Below are 21,329 nucleotides of genomic sequence, written 5' to 3'. Positions count from 1 at the left end.
GTTAATAAACGGTTAAACTGTGTGATTTTGTAATGCAACCTTGACTGTTATCCTCTAACAATAGGTTTTAGGGTAAGATAAACATGACAAATTTACTTACCATGACCTAATGACAGAATGAGGATGTTATTTAGTATGGCAAAAGAACACTCAGTACAGACATCAAATTGAAAGTGACTTGCAGAACTAATTATGCTTATACTAAACATTCAAAACATTCAAAGCTGGGTTGCCCAGAATAAACATTTAACACATGCTAGCAGAGAACGTCGACAGTGGGCAATGCATCTACTAAATAGAGTAAATGTAATCAGCATGATCGTTGTTGCTGGTTCAAGCCACACTACCACCAGGTTGCATTTGGTTACTTTCAATATAGGAACCGTAGCAGACCATTTCAAAGCCCTTTGATCTTTTTCTACAAACATGCAGACCCCCAATTATTCCCATTGCATACTTGCAATACTTTCTCTTTCTTTCTCTTACACACACACACACACACACACATTCACACTCATACCGTGTACTGCCTCTGGCAGGGTGCTGATTCTCTGATTCTGAACTAGATCATTTTATAAGCTATAGCCAGTGCCTCCTCCAGAAAATAAAGCACATATACCAGAACTACGATGTAGATCAGATTAGCTCTCTCGCTTTCACCTATCCGACTAAATGCGGTTGTTGACCTCTCATTTTTCCCAGCTAGTATTAAGTTGTCAGCTGCACTGTACCTCATGAAAAATGGGCCAGAGCAGTTTGCCTTGGAGGTATGGCACCAATGATTATTCTACCACATCCAACTACAACTATTTAAATAAACGACCGATCAATTTGTCTAACCTCTTTAAATATAATGCATTGTCGATGTGTCTAAAATCAATCATATTTGGAACCGAGTTTGCCGTTTTAGTTATCAGTTATTGTGTAATGTCTGGTTTAAGCGCTGGCATTAGTGGGGAAGAAATTCAGAGGGAGTAGAGTAGACCTCTGTATGTGCCGAGGCTCTTTGTAAGAATCTGCTGATGGTTACTTTGAGTATATGTAGGGCTAGATTCACAGAAAATGTGCTTAATTTCAAGAATCTTTAAAGAAAAGTCATTAAATAACACTCATAAATTGAATGCTAGAATAAATGGAAGCTACAATACACAGCACAGCCTACCTTAAGAGTTGAATGAAAATGTAGAACATCCAGCGACAGTGCGAGACATCATGTTTTGTTTCAAATAAGAGATTGCTTGTCTGTGTTTTGACACACCCCTTTTCTGTGTCCACGTAATTGGTTGGGAGTTTTCCAAACTCACTTTCCCGAGTCGTGCTTTTAGCTGTTTTACACTTCGACATCTTGGACATTTTGACAGATTGCTAACCGAATTGCCGTAGGATTGCTAGGACCGCCTCATAGTGCAAATTGGGGTGGCACGGTGGCGAAGTGTCGCCTCACAGCAAGAAGGTCCTGGGTTCGATCCCCAGGTGGGGCGGTCCAGGTCCTTTCTCTGTAGAGTTTGCATGTTCTTCCTGTGTCCATGTGGGTTTCCTCCGGGAGCTCCGGTTTCCTCCCACAGTCCAAAGACATGCACGTGAGGTGAATTGGAGACACTAAATTGTTCAAGACTGTATTTGATTTTGAACTTGTGAACTGATGAATCTTGTGTAATGAGTAACTACCGTTCCTGTCATGAATGTAACCAAAGTGTAAAATATGACGTTAAAATCCTAATAAACAAACAAACCAGTAAATGTGAAGCACTTGAATGCTACATGAATTAAGAATGTTAAATCACTAAACACAAAAAAGTTTAAGTTAAAGTTTGAATATCACAACAAATTGCATATTACTTGGGAAAAGGCTCATTTTAATGTCTGTGATGCGATTTTCATGGCTGAGAATTAGGTAGAGCCTTAAGTATAATTAATTTTATGGGAATTAGGTATATCCAAATTGGAATGATGACAAAAGGGGAAATCTATATTTTATATATAGGTAAAGCACACTAGCACACCAGAACTGACATTTTGAACTCGTTGTTTCGAACATCAGCTCTGGCATCCATCAGGCTGGGAGCCTACATGAACAATGACTGGCTGTTGTTCAAGGGTAGGAGCCGGATGGGGAGTCCTCATAACTGATGTAATTCCGACCTCTGCCGACTGATTGATGACGCCTGCACAGAGTCGAGAAATAATGTGTTTACCAGGGTGTGTCTCTCCGTACACAAAGCTGATCCACATATGAACTCGCCTCGTGCGGGTGAAAAGATGCAGTCGATACTGCACACGTGTCGGAGGGGGTGTGTGTTAGCCACGGCTCTCCTCAACGAGGGTGGAGAGGAAGCGAAATGCAATTGGGTAATTGGATATGCTAAAGTCGGGAGAAAAAGGGGAGAAAATAATAATGCATAAAAAACATAATAAAAAGTGATGTCTTGATATTTTGCTGTGTGTGTTATTATGTGTGAATATGAGTTTGCTGGGTATTTCTTATACAAAGAGAAGTGACTATATGGCAACTATATTTTCCTCAGAACAGATTTGACCTCAGACATGATGAATCCAAATTTACTAACAGCCAGATTCTTCAGATTAGAACTGAGATGTGTTTGGATTATAATGTTTTGTCTCTTTGGGACAGTTTTGTCTGCAGGTGGGTCACAATAAAATAACATAACTGTGCTGTGCTGAATCTGTTAGAAAGGCAGTAACAAATTGCTCAGTTCCTGCTGTGTATCAGCTGGGCCTGTTTTTAGGGCTTTGGTGTAGCTCCAGGGGACTCAATAGCAAAAAAATCGAAAACTTGAGTCATACCAAGTACACAGCTGTGGGGGATTCCCGGGATGATGGAGCTAATAGATTTTGTTTTTATTTTTGAAGAGCCAGACTGTTCAGATGAAGATCAGCACCATGTATGGAGTGTAGTCATAACAATGATTCACAACAAAGTGACTGGCGTCTTATCAGTCTACTTTCTGGCCCAGGTTAAAGAGCTCATTACAGGAGGTTCTACAGGAGGTTTGTTTTGTGTAGTAAGTGTAGCAAAAATGTTATGCTTATAATAACTCCTCCACAAGTGTAAGTTATGGGGATGGCTTTTTAAAGAGACTTTATTATGTGTGTGTGCATATGCGTGTAACTAAAGTGCTGTGGGGGATGGTAGATAACGAGGCAGCTAGCTGGTATCAGTACTCTTGATCTGTATGTCAGACTAGCAAGAAAAGGTTCGACTGCACAGAGAGAGCGAGAGCTACTCCTGGGAAACAAACCAAGGTTATGCAAGGGCAGCCCCCGAAAGGCCGCCTCCCTCCCACCGTACCGACTCGAAATGCACACAAAGTGCCCTTCATGTCCATTGATTTTTTGTTGAAATAACGAGACGCCATGGTGCTCTGGGGTCGGGTTGCTGATGCTACTCAGCTGTCTGCCTGGGACTGATGCTCATCATCAGACCAGGATCCCGACCATCATCACCCTCACAGCACATAAAAGTATTACCTTTTTCATTCATAAATTTTTTTAGATATAATACTTATTGTATAAAAATGCAGCTATCATAAAATAACCTCTGTTCTGTTGAATTTCCAAACTTATGAAATATAATAATAATAATAATAATGATAAAAATAATAATAATATAATAATAATAATGATGATAATATAATGATGATAATAATAATAATAATATAATGATAATAATAATAATATAATAAAATGATGATGATGATAATGATAATAATATAATGACAATAATAATAATAATAAATGATACTAATAATAATAATATAATGATAATACTACTACTACTACTACTAATAATAATAATATAATGATAATAATAAGAATAATACTGTATAATGATAATAATATTACTACTACTACTTATAATAATAATAATAATAATAATAATAATAATAATTGTAATAAAATAATAATAATAATATAATGATAATAATAATAATATAATGACAATAATAATAATAATAAATTATACTAATAATAATAATATAATGATAATACTACTACTACTACTAATAATAATAATAATATAATGATAATAATAATAATAATATAATGATAATAATACTACTACTACTACTTATAATAATAATAATAATAATAATAATAATAATAATAATAATAATAATTGTAATAAAATAATAATAATAATATAATGATAATAATAATAATAAATGATAATACTACTACTACTACTACTAATAATAATAATATAATAATAATAATAATAAATGATACTACTACTGCTACTACTACTACTACTACTACTACTACTAATACTAATAATAATAATAATATAATAATAATAATAAATTATAATACTACTACTACTAATACTAATACTAATACTAATAATAATATAATAATAATAAATGATAATAATACTACTACTACTACTAATAATAATAATATTAATAACATAATGATAATACTACTACTACTACTACTTATAATAATAATAATAATAATAATATTAATAATATAATGATACTACTACTACTACTACTAATAATAATAATAATAATATAATGATGATAATATAATATAATAATAAAATAATGATAAAAACGATAATAATAATAATAATAATAAATATTAGGAATTATTAATCTTATTACAGATGTTTTTTTCTTAATTAGCTTGCACATCAATTTTGTGATTTTGTTACTAGTGGATAGTGATGCATTGCAGACTGGTAAATGGTCTTATGTCAGATAAACAGCTGGGCATTAACATTAAGTCCACCCATCTTGGCCCCTATAATAGCTGCAATTGGAATAATCTTCTAGCACTTCTAACTTTATAAGAATTATATATCACTCCAAAGAATGCATTTTTACTATCTCTTATTTCAGATTAAATGTTACCCTGTGCATGGTTTTCATAGTCTTCTATGGCTGTTTGGCCATGAAAACCCAATTCATGAAGCTTACAGCAAGACGGTTTTTGTTTTGATGTTCCTCACTATGGCAGTTTAGAACTTGGTATTGAATTATGCAACTGAGAAAAGGAAATTATTAAGTGGCACAAGCAGTCTTATCTTTGTGAGGATGTGTTACCTACCATTTTGCGGAATGAGCTATCAGACAGCTATTAGACAGTTCCACTTTATAATAATAACCAAACGTTTACTAGAGCAGCTTTAGCAGGTGTACAGGTGGCACTGGCAGTACCATAGTAATGTCAATGAGCTCTGACTACTGTTGACTGCTGCCACTGTTAGTCTATGAAAATTGCATGTATGCATATATGCTCCAGTGAGCAATGGGTGTGGCTAAAATATTCAGCAACACACATACACAATGACACCCTGGACTATATCTATACACACATATCTATATCTAAACTTTTCGCAGAAAGGACCCGGACCGCCACGCCTGGGGATCGAACCCAGAACCTTCTTGCTGTGAGGCGACAGTGCTATACTTTTGTTCATGTAGTGCAGAAGAAGTTTACATTTAAAAGTGACATTTTCATGCAAGTAGTGTTCCTTTGTACTAAAGGTTCTCGTTGTCAGTCCAGAAGACACAGTGTCCTAAAGACTAAGATCAGATATAGAGGACCCTTATAAAAATCATACTGTGTTTTAAGGACATATACAAAAGGTGGAGATACCACCCCAGTGACAAATAAAATGTAGCTCAGTACATTGTTATTAGTTGTGTAGTTGTGGTTTTGTGATTGTACAGCTATCTTGTTTTCCCCCCAAATTTTGAATCTCTAAAAGCAGCAAATAATTTAAAAAGGAAATTTCTGTCAGTACTGAGATCTGGAAGAGGTCAAAATGTTTCCCTTCTTTATTGTTCTACACTTCAAATTGGACAGAAAGGGTTCAGCTACAAAAAAACATTCGTCCATAATACATTTCTGATATAAAGCCATATTTCAGTGTCTCATGTATCCCATTACCAGATATTCTGCATGAGGGCTTGTGGTTTTATTTCAAAGCACTAGGATTAGTGATATTGTAAAATGATACCTAAAGTAGATCTAAAATAGATTTCCATCTAGCATATTTTACAGAGTGTATCGTCTGTATTATTAGCCTGTTTGTACTGTATCTGTATGTGGTGCCCTAAATATAATTCATTCCACTTAACAAAATACTGGAATTGTATTAAGTCCAGACATGACTGCTAGTAAATTTGGCTAAATTAAGAACTTGTACCGTGCCTCTGTTCCTGCAGAACAGAAAATGCAAATTCTCTTAATAATGTGGATGTGTCTTTAAAGGAAGTTTGTTGGATTCTAATTATATACAAGTAATTCTGCTTAAAGCATTGGGGTATTTGGTAGGGATGTAACGATGCACCACAAGACAGTTAAAAATCATTCACATGTGCAACGATTCAAATCGGTTTACATGTATAATGAATCGATATTCACTTTAAACAGCAGAGGGCACTGGCGCTATTCACCTCGCCTGGTTGACGTCACTACAGGGTTGCCAGGTTCGGAATTTTCCAGCCAAATTTGTTTATGTGAGGATACTTTCTTTATTTGTATTATTCATTTATTTATTTAATGTGGGATTTGTTTTCAAATTTAACTAGTTTTTTTTTTTACACAAAAAAGGAAAATGTGCAGCATTGTTTTGCATAGTTTGTACCTACCTCAGAAATAAAAAGGCATTCATTATTTAGATAAATTATACTTTTTAATTATTTGGAAACTAAGGATATAATATAATATTTTATAAGGATATAATAACTGTTGCAGTTTCACAGACTAAACATTTGGTGGATCCTCCTTTTATACCCAATTATGACACCCTCACATGATACCAATGTAAAAAACTTTTCATATTCATTTTCCTGTCCATCTCTGAAAACAGCCTGACAACCTTCATGTTCTACTTGCTCCACTGACAAGTAAATAGCAGATAATTCAACCCCACTCACATCTACTGATGTAGGAATTAGACAGGGTTGGTTTGATATAGATCCAGTTCTAATGTGCTGTTTCTACAGTACAGCTTATCATATCCATAACATCGAACCATTAGGCTGCACTACATGCTTCTAAGAGCATGTCACAAAGATATTAAGAGCATGCTTTTTGCTTCCAGCAGCTGGTAGACTGGCTCATCAAGCATTAATGAGCTCTGTATTTGAGCCATCTAACAAAAAATGTATAGTTTAGATTTTTACTTAGTAAAGCAGGGGCGGCTCGTTCCTTAGTGCGATGGGGCGATGCACCACCAAAGGGCGAAAGAGAGGAAGTTTTTCTATCACAGCTGTCACTGTTCTGGACAGTCTGTCTTGCCTCTGAATATCGTAGTCCAATCAGCGTTGTGTTCCGTACAGTACCGGCCCTTTTGGGGCGATTTCAGTCTGATTGAAAATCGCCCCGGATTGCTCTCATAGACTATCATGTTAAGGCTCTTTTTTTCAAACTGCAGGCGCTGCAATACAATCTGAATGGGTTCCGGGAGGGCTCGCACTTACGTGCTTGCGTCACACGTAACCTATTATCACAATCTCGTCACCATGACTACCATTACCTCGGTTTGGAGCAACTCCATCGTGTCATTAAGGGAAATGCCATTCAGTCGTCGTAGTAATCAGGATAAATTAGCAACTACAGAATTAGGGCCACCCAGACCAAATTTTAACATCAAGCAAGTATCTACAAAGGGGGGGAAATCATATAAGTTACAAGTAAATTACAAGTAATGTAATTTTTAAATTGTGAATTGTGATTGCACTTATTGTATCTCCCCAATAGTTTAATTGTACTTCTTTATTCATTACACATCAGCCCCGATGCCAATCTTTATTCTGGATCTGCTGCACCTAAAATAAAATGCTATCTGATGAAGACTGAATTAAAGTGTTAGGGTGAAGGCTTTACTTCATTTTATGATTAATGGTAAAGCTGGTCTGTCTCCATGTTCAAAGTTATTTGTGAGGGCAAACTGACAGATGACTTAAGATGTTAATTATTTAAGCTTTAATTTACCCATTGAACGGGTCACCTTGGCCATCATCGCAACAACTGCCCCCCCTGAGAGATTTGGCAGGAGCCGCCACTGTAGTAAAGTAAGTAGTTTTTAGTCAGCTTGTCAAATCTGGTCTAGAGATGCACTGATCCAAAACTAATATCTATCAAAACTAGATTAAAACACAGGGTTAAATGAAATGTAACATTTGTAGATTTAATTAAATGCCTCGTTTACAATGATTTTTAAAAAGGTTGACTGACTAAGGATGTCAGTATTGATCAGTATTAGGCATTAAATGTTAATTAGCCCAGATATTAGAAACTAAGAACAATTAGGATTGGGAGATTTAGAAAATATGGCCAAGATATGAGAACATATATGTTTTTTTTCCAGTTTCTGTTTTGGAAAGTACCTAATTCCTCTGAAGGCGTCTAAAAGCTGTTAGATTAGTATTTGCTATTGATCAATTCTCGGTTGCCATGTACTTTTTCACTCGACTTTTCGGTCAAACCTGATTTGATGTGGACACACCTCATTTCATGAATATTCTCAGCAGCAGCATGACCTAAATGTTTCCACTATTTCTCTCATCCTCTATACAATATATTATCAGTAAATACATTCCTTTTTTCCCCACCCTTGGCTGAAGGAGCTGGTGTGATCTATTCCAGGTATTGCTCTCAATTTTTCCACTGATAAAATGATATTCTATCCTCCAGTCGTCCGCAGTGAACTCAGTTCACCCTCACTCTTTTTTTTCTCCCTTCACTCCTCCCTGATTATGGATGGTCTTCTGTTTGCTGCTTTGCAGTGGTGCTCAAGCTTTTTTTTACAACATCTATTGGAATCGGTTTGTGGGAACAATACTTCCATCCTTTCTGTGTTTCTTCATATTTTAACAAATAAATCAGTGAAAACGATGTGATTTATTGGTCCGGGCAGAGCAGGGCTTTCTTACAAATTGATCAGGCTAGCCTGTTCAGGCTAATTGATGTTGCCGTGTAGATGCAAGCAGCACTCACATGATGTGATGTGGGCAGTGGCGGAGGGGGTTGTGAAACGGTGGCTCTAGGGACATGGCCCTCATCTTGCTGTGTCACTCTGCTAATTGCTTCATATTTTCTGACCAGCTCGATAGCTTTTAACCCTTAAACTGCCTTTATTCAGGTCTTAACGTTCGCTGATTCTGTTCCTGTTAAAATCAAACCTTGCCAGTGAGATACACTGATCAGTTCTCCAGCTGTTCTACACTCACTGTCAATTTTATCAGCTCCACTTACCATATAGAAGCACTTTGTAGTTCTACAATTACTAACTGTAGTCCATCTGTTTCTCTACATACTTTTTTTTAACCTTCTTTCACCCTGTTCTTTAATGGTCAGGACCTCCACAGGACCACCACAGAGCAGGTATTATTTGGGTGGTGGATCATTCTCAGCACTGCAGTGACAATGACTTGGTGGTGGTGTGTTAGTGTGTGTTGTGCTGGTATGAGTGGATTGTCCACTCTATTAGACACTCCTATCTAGTTGGTCCACCTTGTAGATGTAAAGTCAGAGACGATCGCTCATCTATTGCTGCTGTTTGAGATGGTCATCTTCTAGACCAGGGGTGGGGAGCCTTTTATCCACCGAGGGCCAGATTAATAATTACATATCTGGTCACGGGCCACATACTACAATGATGCAACACACAGCCAAATAATACAGGCGTTATAAATTATGCTGATGGCATGTAGTGCTTATATTTGATCTCAGACTTACCTTATCATCATTTCAATGTGACGGTAGTGAACTCACCACATAACTCACCTCAGTCACACTGTCCAGTTCCTTTCTGGGTCGTGTGAAGGAAGTTTGCTGTGCAATCAAATTATGTTTGAGCACCTTTATTTTCTCCGCTCTTTCCGATCCCTGCAGAGTGCTATACTTTGCGTGTTTGGTGCTATGATGTCTTTCAATATTATTTTTCTTTAGAACAGCGAGAGATTCTCCACAAATTAAACATACTGGTTTTCCTTTCACTTCTACAAAAAAGAAATCCGTTGTCCTTTTTTCTTGAAAGACGCAACATTCATCATCAACTTTCCTGCGCTTCGACATTTTTACAAACTTAAACCAGAAAGACGCAGCTAACTGGACGAACCTACAGTCACGGTTGTCGCAGCTCATTGGTTAATTTGATATACGCGTCATCATTAATTGCGGAGACAGAGACGCCTGGGCGGCTTTGTTTACCTTGTTGCTACGCGACACTGAAACGGATTATGCGGAACAGATGATTATGATGATTAATAAATTAATAAATTAAAAACAATAACATGTACGAAATATATGGCGGGCCACATTTGATTGAGCGGGGGGCCGTATACGGCCCGCGGGCCGGAGGTTCCCCACCCCTGTTCTAGACCTTCATCAGTGGTCACAGGACGCTGCCCACAGGGTGCTGTTGGCTGGATATATTTTTGGTTGGTGGACTGTTGTCAGTCCAGCAGTGACAGTGAGGTGTTTAAAAACTCCATTAGCATTGCTGTATCTGATTCACTCATACCAGCACAACACACACTAACACACCACCACCATGTCAGTGTCACTGCAGTGCTGAGAATGAGCCACCACCCAAATAATACCTGCTCTGTTGTGGTCCTGGGAGAGTCCTGACCATTGAAGAACAGCATGAAAGGGGGATAACAAAGCATGCAGAGTAACAGATGGACTACAGTCAGTAATTGTAGAACTACAAAGTGCTTCTATATGGTAAGTGGAGCTGATAAAATGGACAGTGAGTGTAGAAACAAGGAGGTGGTTTTAATGTTATGGCTGGAGAAATGAAGACCTCTACTTCTACTGTGATGCTCTGACTAGCCTCCAGGGTAGCCGTGGAATGGCTGAAGATGTTATCTACTGACGTCAACCTCATTATGGCAAACTGAGTGCCCCAGCTCCTGGAATGTAAATGCCTCGTGGAAAAGCATTTTGGACACACCATTATCATTGTGTTGGGTGTCAGTTGCAGAGCAGTAAACCCAAGAGACAAAAGCAATCTGTTCATAATCTGTAATGAGAGCTGGATTCTTACCAGTCACTTTATCAGATCCTGAAGACTTTCTTCCATAACATCATCTAATTTACAATACAAATTAGGAAAATAATTATTATTATATTTTAAAATGTAAAATTTAAGCAGTTTCAGTGTCACTTTATTTACTTAATATTTATTGAATAAATTTAACTTAACAACTGTAGAGATGCTGAAAGATGTTGGAAGATTTTAAAAATGTGGATAGTTTTAATACACAATAATAATAATAAGTTAGATTTACACCGATCAGCCATAACATTAAAACCACCTCCTTTTTTCTACACTCACTGTCCATTTTATCAGCTCCACTTACCATATAGAAGCACTTTGTAGTTCCACAGTTACTGACTGTAGTCCATCTGTTTCTCTGCATGCTTTGTTAGCCCCCTTTCATGCTGTTCATCAATGGTCAGGACCACTACAGAGCAGGTATTATTTAGGTGGTGGATGATTCTCAGCACTGCAGTGACACTGACATGGTGGTGGTGTGTTAGTGTGTGTTGTGCTGATATGAGTGAATCAGACACAGCAGTTATATGTTTGTCATTTGTTTTAATAACAAGAGATTTATTGGAGGCATATGAAATGCTTTTAGATGTATAAGGGGTATTTCAACAGCACTCTTATAAAACATCAGTTAAATAAAAATGTTGGAAATCATATTGCATTTATACAAAAATTATTTAATTGCCGCACAGGTGGCGCAGCGGTACAGTACGCTAGCGCACCAGAGTTGGGGTCTCGAATACATCGTATTGAATCTCAGCTCTGCCTTCCGACTGGGTTGGGCGGCAGCATGAACAACGATTGGCTGTCGTTCAGGGTTAGAGGGTAAAAAGTCGTATCATAGGTCCTCATAACTGGTGCGACTGCGGCCCCTGCTGGCTGACTGATGGCGCCTGCACAGGGCTGAGGAATAATGCTGATGGGGGTGTGGCCCTCCGTACACAGTGCCTGTTTGTGTATGAACTTGACTCGTGCAGGTGAAAAATGCAGTCTGTACTGACTGTACGTGCCGGAGGGGGCGTAGGTCAGTTGAGAGGCGTCCTCAGTCAGTGGTTAAAGGTCGAATCAGTATAGAGGACGTATTCAGGGTTATTGGACTCGACTAGATTAGGGGAGAAAAATTGGGGGAAAAAGTGGGGGGAAAAAAAATAATAATTTAAATGCTAGAAGTAAGTAAGCTGGTCTCTCAGTGTTTTAATATTTTTTAGGGTATTTGTTTATGGAATATAAGTTTTAAATAGACAACTCATATGTCATTTCTAATATTACATTTCCAAATGTACAGTGCTTGCAAATTCTGTCCCCTGCAGGTGCTAGGTCAAAAACTAGCTGAGTTGTTGCTGTTCTTTTCCTGTTATGATCAATGGTATGTTACAGACTATCTCCCTGGCAGGACTGCCACCATCTAATACAATTAGGAGTCTAAAATTAGTAAGACTGGTGCAAAAAGAGGAATAATGCAGTCCTTTATCAAGGACTCATTTCCTTTGTACATTGTGTAATGTATCCTAGGACAGAGGATGAAATGAATTATATCTCTCGCAAGATAGAAGTCTTCTGACTTCATCTGATTAGGCTGTTTTTTAAAGGAATAGTACAGATACTAGAGATTGTTTCTCAATAATGACTAGAGAAATGGCTGCAATGTAAGCATGAATGTAGCTGATTTTCTTATTTCAGTTTTAATATGCTACCAGTGTCCGAGTTCTGAGTATTTTTTGGATACACAATACTGAGCCAAAGTAACAAATGACTCTGCTCACATCTGCTGCCAAGGTATGCAAAAACATCACATGGTTGGTGTTATTGCAGTTTAGAACAATGTGTTTTGTGCTAGATCCTCATCTACATGAAATGTGAAATAAATGAACAGTAAAACATTTTAAAAGAACCTTGCATGTCTAAAATTATTTAGGATTGTGATTAAAAAAATTGTGTGTAACACTGGGCTATGACGGGACAAGAAGGGGGCGGACACACACAGATGAAATTGACAAAATGTTTAATAATAAAACAGGACAGATTACAAAACAAGACAAGACCTAAGCTAACAATGCTAAGCTAACTAAACACATGAAAAACCTATGCTAAGCCAATGCTAACCTAAACATACATGAACTAAGCTTAATGCTAATCACAAACAGACAAAACTGAACATGAACTGGACTAAGACAAGAGATAAACCAGACAGAAGCAAACAGGAATAAAACAGGAACAAGGAGCTAAACTGGGCTAACAGGGCTAAAGAGGTTAAAGCTAACAAACAAGGGCTAAACAGGCTAACTAGACAAAACAGAGCTAAACAGACTAAACAGAACAAACAAAATAAACTAAACAAACAAACCAAAACAAGGTAAACAAGCAAACGGACAGTCAAGGTAACAGACAGAGGGTAAGGCTAACAAACACAGGCTAAACAGGCTAACTAGACTAAACAGGACTAAACAAAGGCTAAACAGGGTAAACAGGACTAAACAGGATTAAAGGAATAAATACAGAACCTACAACATCACACTTATGCAAAACTGCTGTTTTTATTTTAACTTTTTCACGCAGGACATTTAGCAGCATTTTTGGTTTCACTTACATTCAAGCTGTTGTTTATATGACACATCTGTCGTCCAAAGTGTTTACAATTGGAAGATGTTGATGTCAATCAAACGTGATGGACCAATTAGAATTGACGCAGAGTTAGATTATTAAAAACCAAAGCGCGCTTATTAAAAACCCTGCTGGATTTTGAAGAGGACATCTGTGGCTAAACAAGAAATGGTGTAGTTTGTTTTATTTCATAACACTAATGGATTAATCATTAAGGATGTGAGATATCCCCAAGCAGGGACAAGATAGGTTTTCTTTATCTCAGGTGAGCGATTTTTATTGTGTTTAAACAGTGTTTTTAGATGTGGCAGTAGTAGATGATTTAAAATGCTAAAAGTTTAAGTAGATCAGGGTGTGGATTTGATCTGCTCATTAGAAGTTTGTTTAAATTAATAAAAGTGCAGGACTTGCTCACGTTTTATAAATATGGTCTTATAAATACTTATATATTATGTATTATAATACATTGCACTTAAGTTGTTTTGCTAATTATATGATTTGGAATGGAAAAATACATTGTATTCACTTCATATAAATGCAAAATGAACCATTTTAACTAGTGGTCTCAGACTTTTGGCTTGCACTATGTATTAAGTGTTAAATGTATTAATAAAAAACATAAGGTTAAAAATATATTCTACTGATCTCCACTCCTTATTACGGATCTGTTTCTTTTACTGCTTTAAGACCAACCCACAGTCCAAACGCTCTCCACAGCGCTATCAATCTGGAGGCAAAGCAGCCTTTTTAGCCACTTTACTGTAGTAGACGTATCGATCACCAGTCCCATTAGTGTCAACGATAAGCCATCAGGGCTGCTCCCTCAGCTGGGTCCCTCCATTTTGGGTCAAGACACTCAAACCTCCATGAACATCTTTACCTACAGAGTTCAAATGCGCTCCCCCCGGATCATCGGAGTTATGTTCACCTTCATGCAACTTGATTCCAGCAAGCGTAACAAATGAAGCTATACCATAGTGTATCTTCTTTCTCCAGCGGGGGAGGAGCATCCGTCCCCCAGTAAATCAATACAGAACCATGTCTGTTTCGAGACTGGCAGCTCTTACAAACGGTCGAGAACATTTACTGATTTCACCAGAAGATTAATTTCTTAACTAGACTTGTGAATGCTCGTGCATCCTCCTGAAACAATAGGCTAATTGAAGGCTAGTATGAGCCTACTGACACTGGCCTTGTCATGCCGGTTTCCTGTTGTGCAGTGGACAACACGAGGGACATCTGTATCTCTCTTTGTCTCCTATCTTCCTTTGCCTCAAGTCAACAATATGACCTCATTCACCCACATGGTCGTGTCATTTAGGTCGATTTAGGATTGTTTTAGTTTTTAGCCATTGTTCTCAAAATTCTAAAGAAATCAAATCATTTTTGAAAATGTTCCATACTAAGATGTGGTACAATTCAGTACTTCTGAAAATGTTTAATAATTTTAACCTTTATTTCAATTGGATAACACTGTTGGTGTTGTAATACACCTACAGACTAAAGATGTGCCATTGTTTTATCCAAAACAGCCATCTTTAGTCAACAGTCAATCATTAACCAAGGAGCTTATACATTTATCTACTTAAAATATAATATAATTGGGGAAAAAACAACCAAGAAGTAGTGAACATGGCAGTGATGTTTGTTTGTGTGTTTGTTTATTAGGATTTTAACGTCATGTTTTACACTTTGGTTACATTCATGACAGGAACGGTAGTTACTCATTACACAAGGTTCATCAGTTCGCAAGGTTATATCGAACACATGGACAGTTCAGTGTCTCCAATTTACCTCCCTTGCATGTCTTTGGACTGTGTGAGGAAACTGAAGCACCCGGAGGAAACCCACGCAGACACGGGGAGAACACCCAAACTTGACACAGAAAGGACCCAGACCACCCCACCTGGGGATCGAACCCAAGACCTTCTTGCTGTGAGGCGACAGTGCTACCCACTTACCCACCAGCTGTTTATGAAGGTCACGGATTTTAAATCTGAGCGTACGATTCTCAAAACCGTGAGCACTGTTTTGCTATGTTAAGGGTGTGTTGCTAAATTGTGGGTACACTTTACAAATCATATGGATTACTAAACCGTGGGTACAGATTTTTCTCTTCACATATGTTTTCTCGTTAATGACCCCGAAGGGGCTTCGTATTAATCTGTTTAGACAGAATTGAAAATGTGTTAATATTTAGTAGAATAAATATAGAATAAAATTAAGTTGGTCAGGCAAAACATTAAAAGTCATTTCTTTTACATTTATTATGTCAGACAAATAAAGATTTAAGAGAATTAAGAAATTACATATTTTTGTTTTTAGGTTTCCATTTAGGTTTCCATTTAAATTTAATTCTAAACAAAAATAGGGCTTTAAACAATGATCTAAATTTTGTTTAGTTACATTTAAATTAACCCAGTGAGAAGAAACTGTAGTATTTTTAATGTTGTTATAGTGAAGGCATTATTAGTTTCTGTTTCCAAGTTAGAATTATGGTATTATGACAATACTGATAGTCAAGTCTGTTTCATCAGTATATTGTTGCTATATAGTAAAAGTGATTTGTTACTATTCAGAAACATGCGTTGGTGGAGATATGTGAAGCCTCGTGTCTCATACCACAGTTTTTTTAGTGTGTAGAAGTACAAGACTCATGGAGCAGAGTACCAAACTTCCTCGTCCACCCACTCTTTGGATTTCTCCTTCTGCCAAGCTTGTTGATGTGTAATGGGAATTAGGGTCATATGGGCTGTTTTTGTCTTCTTGCCTGGTCTATTTTAGGTCCAGAATTCTGAGATTTGCCTCAACTAGGAAGAAACGTAGAGCAAAAATCAGATGTCACGAAGAAAACGCAAAGCAAAAGGTTCTATTATTCACAGCACAATTTCTGCTTGACATTAACATCATGGAAAATGGATGTTTAAAAAATGACCTTTCACTGAAGACAAAGAGGCCCAAAAATTCCTTCTCATTTTACTTATTTTTAATACTGGCTGGATTCAGTGGAGTCTGAAGGGCGCACACATCTGTCGAATGCTAACTTGTATTATGGACGTTACAGCTTAGATCTCCTAATTAAATTACCTGGTAATTTAGTATCTTTCGACTTAACTGATCTCGCCAGGAAGGAGAAGTCGGCTGCTCTTAATGGTCTTTATTCTGTACGGGCATGCAAAAAAAAATCAATAAATCCAAAATAGAGGGGTCACTTGTGTAGCTTGCAGAACATCCTGTTTCCTGCTAGTTCATGATGTTAGTTTCAGATGAACGATCACATCCTATTCACTCTGGTGGATATTGAGTGCTGCTTAAATGAAATAATGTATACACTGTCCTGTATAAAGTATCCTGTGTGTCTTGTTGTTCACTATTGCAGATGAGAGACCAGCCCACCTGCTCCGCTCCATGGCCGGTGACTTCGGCAGCTCCTTTGCTTCTCTGTTTGGTGAGCGGAAGACTTCGGTTCCTTCCCACGCGAGCCAACCGATGCTGTTCACCTTCGACATGCCTGTACGGCACTCTCATGGCCCCCTGTCCAACAGCGCCCCCCAGGACTACCTCCTCCTTCACCAGTGCATGAGCCGGAAGAGTGAGGGCACACGGTAAGGGTCGTGACCTTTAGAACCATCCTGGTTGGCTTCCTGTGAGATCAAAACAACCCCCTGGAGTTTGGTCTCTTCCTGTTAAAAAAAAAGTGTATTTTACCAAAGAAATGTATGTTAGCCTGTAGGGTTGTTTAAGGTCACTTTTTTATCTTCTTTAATCATGGTATATATACCTGTGCTAAAAACAAAACATTAAGATTTAAAACCCACATATAATAAAACCTAAGGCCAGCTAAGAGCACTTAAGGATTTGGAGAAACATGTGAAAGAAATACACCGACAAGGCATAACATTATGACCACTGACAGGTGAAGTGAATAACACTGATTATCTCTTCATCACGGCACCTGTTAGTGGGTGGGATATATTAGGCAGCAAGTGAACATTTTGTCCTCAAAGTTGATGTGTTTGAAGCAGGAAAAATGGGCGATCGTAAGGATTTGAGCGAGTTTGACAATGGCCAAATTGTGATGGCTAGACGACTGGGTCAGAGCATCTCCAAAACTGCAGCTCTTGTGGGGTGTTCCCGGTCTGCAGTGGTCAGTATTTATCAAAAGTGGTCCAAGGAAGGAACAGTGGTAAACCGGCGACAGGGTCAGGGGCGGCCAAGGCTCACTGATTCACGTGGGGAGTGAAGGCTGGCCCGTGTGGTCTGATCCAACAAACGAGCTACTGTAGCTCAAATTGCTGAAGAAGTTAATGCTGGTTCTGATAGAAAGGTGTCAGAATACACAGTGCATCACAGTTGCAGGGCTGTTTTGGCAGCAAAAGGGGGACCAACACAGTATTATAAAGGTGGTCATAATGTTATGCCTGATCGGTGTATATTGTAATATTATTTTTATATTTGATATTATACTATTGTAATGTTGCAATGTTAGTTAAATGTAATCTTAGATTAATCAGATTAATATTATTGGCTCAAGCGCCAAGTCAATAAACTGTAATGTATTATTTAATTACTGCCTAAGGTAGAGGATGGCATGGTCGCTCAGTGGGTAGCACTGTCGCCTCACAGCAAGAAGGTCCTCTGTGTGGAGTTCCCATGTTCTCCCCGTGTCTGTGTGGGTTTCCTCCCTCAGTCCAAAGACATGCAGTCAGGTTTATTGGAGATACTAAAGTGACCTAGGTATAAGTATATGTGTTTGCTAACTGTCCGGGGTGTTTCCTGCCTTTTGCCCAGTGAATCGGACCCACTGCAACCCTGAACCGACAATGAATCAATGAATGAATTGGCGTTGATTCACATGTGTAACTATTTAAATCGGTTTACATGTATAATGAATCGATATTCACTTTAAACAGCAGAGGGCACTGGCGCTATTCACCTCGCCTGGTTGACGTCACTACAGGGTGGCCAGGTTCAGAAATTTTCCATCTTTGTCATAATTTGTCTTTAATGTCATTTTGTATTTTTGAACCGAGTATCGTGGATTGCATCGCATCGTGGGTAGAGTGTATCGTTACATCCCTATTCATATGTGATTAGACCCATGCAACCATTAGTGACGCAAAAACACACATTATACAAAGTGCTACAAAATATGCCCATAGAATGCCATTATGAATATGACATAATTATGAAAAGCCGTTTTTATACTTTTCTCAATCAATATAAACACTAAATTTGATGCTAAGGGTAATGTGACTCATATTTCATGGGTAAGCCAGAGCCATGCCACAGATTAAAACCTGCTTTTCAACCATGGTGTGACCTTTTCTAGACAAAGCACTGGTAACATAACCTCTTACCCAACACCAGTGCTCAACCAGTCTGTTCACTCACCGATTTGTAATTATATTTTGATTATGTTTAGTAAATGTATACTTTAATATACGGATCAGTAATAACTTTAATATCTTAGATAGCTCTGCATCTGCCACTCCTTAATTAAAGAGTGACCACCATATGACTAACACTGACCAGATGTTATTTGTCAGCAGGAGTGACACTGACATGATGCTGGCATTAAATTATGTTACACAATAATATAGTATTGGCATATCAGGAACAGCAGTGTCGTTGGGGGTTTTAAACACTGTACACTTACTTGCCATTACATTAGACCCTACTTGTCTATTCTGTCAGTGTACAGTAAGAGTACACATATAGACTACACATCGTCATGTTAACTGTGTGTGTTGGTTCTGCTCGGGTCCTACATCAGGGTCTGTTTGTAACAGCATGCTGGTGGCTGGATATTTTCTCAACCCACTGTGACAACAGCCACACTGCTGTGTTGATCTCATATACACTACCAAGTAACTACCTTGATAATTATACATTGCACAAATAATATCTGGACCGTGTTGGTGGTGCCCTAACAATAATAAAGGAAGGCTTACAAATTGTGCATGGCAGATGGGCATCATTCAGTGATTTTATACAGATAAAGTGCACTTATACAGGTATGATATGTGTAACTTATTGTTTACTAGTACAAGAGCCTGCATGAATTTCACATTTTTGAATGGATTTGTTTGTGAAAAGTTAATCAACTATTTGCCATACCAAGTTGTTTAACTACACCCAATATTGGGCACTCAGATGCAATTACAACTTCTGCTGGCTGATTGATGGTGCCTGCCCAGAGATGAGGGATGATGCGTTGATCAGGACGTGTCTCTCCGTACACAAAGCTGATCCGCATATGAACTCGCCTCGTGCAGCTAACACACCACCACCATGTCATTGTCACTGCAGTGCTGAGAATGATCCACCACCTAAATAATACCTGCTCTGTGGTGGTCCTGTGGTGGTCCTGACCATTGAAGAACAGGGTGAAAGCAGGCTAAAAAAGTATGTAGAGAAATAGATGGACTACAGTCAGTAATTGTAGAACTACAGAGTGCTTCTATATGGTAAATGGAGCTGATAAAATGGATAGTGTAGAAACAAGGAGGTGGTTTTAATGTTATGGCTGATCAGTGTATATCTGGATTGGTGATTTTTAAGTCGGGACAAATTTTACTGCAATAGAATGTAGAATGCTGCAAGCTAAATGTTTCAAGAGCTTGATTTGATGCTGGGCTTTGTTTTTGTATCCATTCAATGTTACATTTATGTCCTCCTGTACACTTTTCAAAGAAAAATGAAAGGAAATTCTGTAAAACTGACTTATTTCTGTGTATCTGTCTGTTATATCTCTTTCTCTACCAGAAGCGCTAGTTTTTCTCAGGCACAACGTAGCAGTGTGTTGCTGGGCAGTGACTCAGCAGTGCAGCGTCTCACTCATGGCTTCTCGCCATGTCTAAACGGGAGCAGCACTCAAATGCACGACTCCTATAGCCTACCCAAATCCAACAAACACCAACAGATAGCGACGCGCGCCGATTCACCCAGCGAGGCCTGTTACGTTCTACCGCGCGCCCACAGTGCCGAGGACTCGTGTGACCTGGAGTCCGATGAAGTCTACACCTATAAGACACCCTGTAACGCTCTAGCCACCGCACAACTCAACGAGCAACGTCATCCGGATAACTACGACCTGCCTAGCTTTTTCTACCAGATCCCACGCACATTCGACAGGAACCACAATGCTCTGACTCCAAACAACGCAGACTCAACGGGGGGCCCACCACCACCCAGACCACCCAAACCCAACATGAGCTCAGAGACACGTTGGGGAAGCCCTCAGTCGCTTGGAGGACAGAACGGAGATGTGGCCACAGTGTCGGTTATCCCACGGCGGAACACGCTTCCGGCTGTAGAGAACATCAGGCTTCACAGAGGTAGGGCACTTGTACTTCAAGTTAAAAGTAAAGTTGTCACAGTGCCAAGCTTAGATTTCTTAAGACTTGCAAAACTATTGACATTTACGTCATTTAGTGCAGGGTTTTTCAAACCCTGGATCGCATCTCTTGGGTGGGCGGGACCCAAAAAAATGGGTCGCAGAGTAAAATAATAATTAAATAAACAAATTTTAACAGGCACATTAACACGAAATTAACATGTACATAAAAGCCCCATTGTGGAGGCTTTATGTTACATCTTGTAAACCACAGTGGGAGCAGATTGCCACTGTTTCTATTAATTACATATGTTTTGTTTGTGTTTTGTTTTGATGGATTGTTTGTGT

General features: G+C 38.4%; 1 protein-coding gene across 1 annotated transcript in view; it reads left to right on the top strand.

Moving 5' to 3' along the window:
• Positions 1 to 21,329, top strand: part of gab2 (GRB2-associated binding protein 2) — an 83,251-nt gene that overhangs the window by 54,982 nt on the left and 6,940 nt on the right. The window contains exons 3-4 of the mRNA XM_063016782.1: positions 17,022 to 17,247; positions 20,411 to 20,982. Of these exons, the coding sequence (XP_062872852.1) occupies positions 17,022 to 17,247; positions 20,411 to 20,982 (798 nt within the window). The remainder of the gene's footprint in view (positions 1 to 17,021; positions 17,248 to 20,410; positions 20,983 to 21,329) is intronic.

Source organism: Trichomycterus rosablanca, chromosome 20 (genome assembly GCF_030014385.1).
Source record: "Trichomycterus rosablanca isolate fTriRos1 chromosome 20, fTriRos1.hap1, whole genome shotgun sequence".
Classification (NCBI taxonomy): Eukaryota; Metazoa; Chordata; class Actinopteri; order Siluriformes; family Trichomycteridae; genus Trichomycterus; species Trichomycterus rosablanca.
Note: the sequence above shows the minus strand (reverse complement) of the source record. Positions and strands in the feature narration are given on the sequence as shown.